At 52.8% G+C, this 4327-nt stretch overlaps 1 protein-coding gene across 1 annotated transcript in view; it reads left to right on the top strand.

The window, feature by feature from the left end:
• Spatc1l (spermatogenesis and centriole associated 1 like) overlaps positions 1-1299 on the top strand; it is an 8982-nt gene extending 7683 nt beyond the window's left edge. The window contains exons 3-4 of the mRNA XM_004631815.2: positions 503-654; positions 866-1299. Of these exons, the coding sequence (XP_004631872.1) occupies positions 503-654; positions 866-1192 (479 nt within the window). The 3' untranslated portion in view covers positions 1193-1299. The remainder of the gene's footprint in view (positions 1-502; positions 655-865) is intronic.
• The last annotated feature ends 3028 nt before the right edge of the window (positions 1300-4327 follow it).

Raw genomic sequence — 4327 nt, 5'->3', positions numbered from 1 at the left:
AGGAGGAGGAGGAGGGGGAGGTAAAGGAAAGGGAGGGGAGGAGGAGAGAAGACAGGAAGGGAAGAGAGGAGAGGAAGAGAGTTAGAGAGACCCCAGTTCTGTAGTGACCTTTGAGGGCTAAGGGCTTCCACTAGACCCTAGCTCTTGAAAGCCCACCCTAGGGGCCCAGCCTTTGCATTTGGACCTTTGGGGGATACCCACCCTTGTGCCAGGGTGGCTTTAGGACCAGCAGGGGTGGTCCTGTCCTACTGCAGCAGCAGGCCAGGGCTGCTCAATGTCTGGAGTGGTTCCTGTGCATCGCCCACTAAGGGGAAGCCCATTGTCAAGTTCCCAGAGGATCACTCTCAGAAAATTTGGGAAGGAAAAGGTCTTTCTTTTCAGCTCCTAAGTCTTCTTCTAGGAGTTTAAGTTTTCTTCTAGGTTTGTATTACTCATTACTCATTACAGTGGAGCTGGGGTGGGGGTGGTCATTGACATGATTCCTGGTCCTTGCCCACTACAGAGATCCAGAGCTTCACAAGTGCAGAGAAGGATGGCCGAATTGTCGGGGAAATTGCTTTCCAGCTGGACCGGCGCATCCTGGCCTACGTGTTCCCAGGTGTGACGCGGCTCTATGGCTTCACTGTATCCAACATTCCCGAGAAGATCAAGCAGGTGTGTCTTGATGATGCCCCAGGGAAGGCAGGCATTCGAGGAGGGCTCTGGGCTCTGTGTGTCCACACTTGAGGCCAGCAGGCCCAGCAGCCCATCCCTTTGAGATGCTGGGGTGGGTGGCCTGCAGCTCCATCTTACCTCTAGTGGCCCAGGTGGCCCTGCAGGGAGTCTGACTGCCCTGATGTGGCCCCTCATGTATCCATCTGGCCAGACCTCCATCAAGTCTCTGGATGGCTCAGTGGATGAGAAAAAGCTGCGTGAACTGACCCACCGCTACCTCACACTGACGGCACGGCTGGAGAAGTTGGGCTACAGCCGTGAGGTGCACCCAGTGTTCAGCGAGTTCCTCATCAACACATATGGCATCCTCAAACAGCGGCCTGACTTGCGAGCCAACCCGCTACACAGCAGCCCAGCCGCACTGCGCAAGCTGGTCATAGACATTGTGCCACCCAAATTCCTGGGCGACTCCCTGCTGCTGCTGAACTGTCTGTGTGAGCTCGCCAAGGAAGACAGCAAGCCACTCTTCGCCTGGTGAGCTGAGGCCTCGCCCCTCCTGCAATAAACATGTTTGTTACAAACTGGGGGCCACTGTGCCTCCTGCGCTCGTCCCTCCTGGGGAGGCTGAGCTGCCATGGAATGGCAGTGGTGGGAGAGCCCCCTGCAGCTGAGCTCGCCCTGAGCATAGCAGCCCCACCGCCTGAGCTGGGGGACCATTGCCTCATTAAAGCTTGTTTACCTGTCTGCCTCACCTTTGGCTCTTTGAAGGGGTGGAGAGTGCTTGGGCTCTGCTGGCAATAGTAGCTGCCCCTAAGCAGATGTGGAAAGAGCCTGTAGAGCCGAAGTGTGTAGCACCCTTGGAAGTCTCAATGCCTGCTTTGAAAGAGCCAGCAAGTCCTGCCCTTTTAGGGTTCCCTAAAGGTAGAGCCAAAGCAAGGGTTTAGGCATAGACATAGGGCTGGTGCAGAATGGAAACACATACGCTTGGTCAAAAGTTTGGAATTCCAGTATCAACAGCCAGGCCTCAGTTCCTGTGATGGCATGTGCTTGACTCTGGGCAGGCCACTTCTCCAGAACAGGAATCAGGGAAGCAGCATTGTAGAAAGGGGGCCGGTCCACCTTGGGGACCAGGGGACCTGGGGGTAGGAGTTGGGGTTTGCCGATTGGTCCCCACTGTACTGTCACACCTCTGTGTGAGTACATCTGAGTCTGGCCACCCCACTATGTACCCCACTGTCCTCTGAGCACCTGTCCTCTGAGTATCTGTCTCATTCACGAATGGCTCAGGACCAGAATCCTGAGCAGATTCCTCCTGGAAGAAGCTCAGGCTCCTAGGAGAACAGGTGGAGTCCTAGGTAGGTTCCAGTGCCCAGGAATGGAGGGGATGATTAACTGCAGTTGCTTGAGTTCCTCGGAGGTCTCAGGTCAGCACTGTGGGTGACATTGCCCTTTGGTGGTCACTGTTCATGTGGGCAAAGCAGCTGAGTACTGAAGGTTAGCATGTCAAATTGGGCTTGCAGGGAACCATGTAGTGGGAGAAGCCGCAAGATGAGCTGACCACATCCACATGGGGGCTCACCAGGAGCCAAGTGGGAGGGGAGGCTGGGCTGTGAGGGTGACCACAGTCACAGTAGAGCTGCAGCAGGAGTTATGGGAAGGAGTGTGACCATGTTCACACCAGAATACACCAAGAGCCATGTCACTAAGAAGCCAGGCAGTGAGGATGACTTTGTCCATGTGAAGCTGCACAGGAGCAAGTCATGTGACCTATGCAGTTGGGCCATGAGGGTGACCACATCCACAGTAGGGCTATACCAGTAGCCATAAGGGTGGAGAAAAGGGCAAGGCGGGTGACCATGTCCAAATGTGTTGAACCAGAAACTCTGAAAGTAGTGAAGTTAGTTAATGATGGTGACCATATTGCCATGGGACAATCGTGGGACCCATGCTGTTGGAGAATGTAGTGAGGCGATCACGCCCACAGGTGCTGTGGGGGTGGAGAAGCTGGGCAGTCAGAGTGACCGAGTCTACACGTGGCTGCACACAAGACACTGGTGAAGAAAAGGGCGAGCACTTCTACACAGGCCTGCAGTGGAGCCATGCAGGTGAAGAAGTAGGGCAGTGAGGGAGACCATGTTTTCAGGTAGCTTCACCAGGAGCCATGTAGTTCAAGAAGAAATTGAGGGTGACCATGTCCACAGGGGCTGCACCAGGAGCCCTTTTGGTGGAGAAGATGGGCAGTGCGGGCTGACACCTCTGTATGTGGCTTCACAAGGAGCTCCTGATGGGTACTGAGAGATTTCCTGCATTAATTCTTGTTAGAAGAGTGAGAGGAGATGGGGATATTGTGAGGGGACCTGTGGTGACTAAAACAAGCCTGGAAAGTGGAGGGAATCTGGCTGGGTCCCAGTAGCATCCTGCTTTGTAGATGGGGTGGGGGCACAGGTGGGGCCTGGTTTGTCGGCAGCCCCAGCCTGTCTAAGCTCTACCTGCTAAACAGGTTGGTGGACTTGTTTGGAGATTGGTCTGTTCTCATTTATTTACTGAGCCTACCATTTCTTCCTGGACTCAAGGGTGTTTGTTTACATTTGAATTGTTGTCCAGTGGTATTCATCTCTGCACTCAGATGGCCCTGGCTTTGAGGTGCCTTCTGTGTTCTCCTGTGTCCAGTGATTGCCTCATTACTATAAAGTCTGATTGTTGGGGTTTTCCAACCACCTCTGGACCTCCTGGTCAAGAGCTGTGGGTTCATCTTAGGTCCTCCTGACTTCCTAGGTTGGGAGCTCTGATCCCTTGGACCCAGAAAAAGTTAAAGCATCAGAGTCTGGTTACCAGTTCCATTGTTTTTCCTAAGCAGTAGGGGCACTAAAGCTTCTATTCAGGAGCAATTGATAGCACTCACCAGTTTGCTTGGTTTCAGAACTGTCCCAAGAACCAGGGCTGGTGTCATGCTGCCTCTCTCCATTGTATGTCTGGTGTTCCCAGCCTTAGCCTAGGCCAGACCCCACGGGGAATGCAGCCCAACTCCTGCTGGGGCCTCCTGACTGCTGCTGTCCTTCCACTATGGGTGCAAGAATGGAGTCATGGGGCTTCTGGTCAACCCTGGTGTGAGAATCTTTCCTATCCCCACTACAGGATATGTTCTGGAAACCCAGTACCATAGGATCCTGGGTTAGGCAGCTCAGCTGCCTTCACTAAAACCACAGCCTGAGGGCTCGGGCAACACGTATTTACCATCACATGTCCTGCGGACTGCTGGTCTGAGGCCACAGTGTTGTAGGGCTGGTTCCTCCAGAGGGTCTCTCTCCTCTCCTTGGCTGGAAAACAGCATCTTCTCCATGTGTCTCTGTATAGGTATCCTTGCTGTAGGGCTTGTGTCCTGGCTTCTTAAAGGAAACAGGTGTGTTGGATTAGGGCCCGACCTAGAGAGCTCATTTTAATTGAAAGAGTTCTTATTTTTTTTATTTTTTATTTTTTTTACTGAGAAAAAAGTATATATTTAGAATTAGCCAGCTGGACTCAGTTTAGATGATCCTAATTTTGTTGGCAACATGCAGTTCATCGTAATCAGGAGCCAGTCGAACATATGCCTTCTTCTCTCCATCAGGCCTGATTAGGGTATTGACCTTGGCAACATCGATGTCATAAAGCTTCTTTACAGCCTGTTTGATTT

This window comes from Octodon degus, unplaced genomic scaffold (assembly GCF_000260255.1).
Source record: "Octodon degus isolate 3935 unplaced genomic scaffold, OctDeg1.0 scaffold00045, whole genome shotgun sequence".
In the NCBI taxonomy this organism is placed as follows: Eukaryota; Metazoa; Chordata; class Mammalia; order Rodentia; family Octodontidae; genus Octodon; species Octodon degus.
Note: the sequence above shows the minus strand (reverse complement) of the source record. Positions and strands in the feature narration are given on the sequence as shown.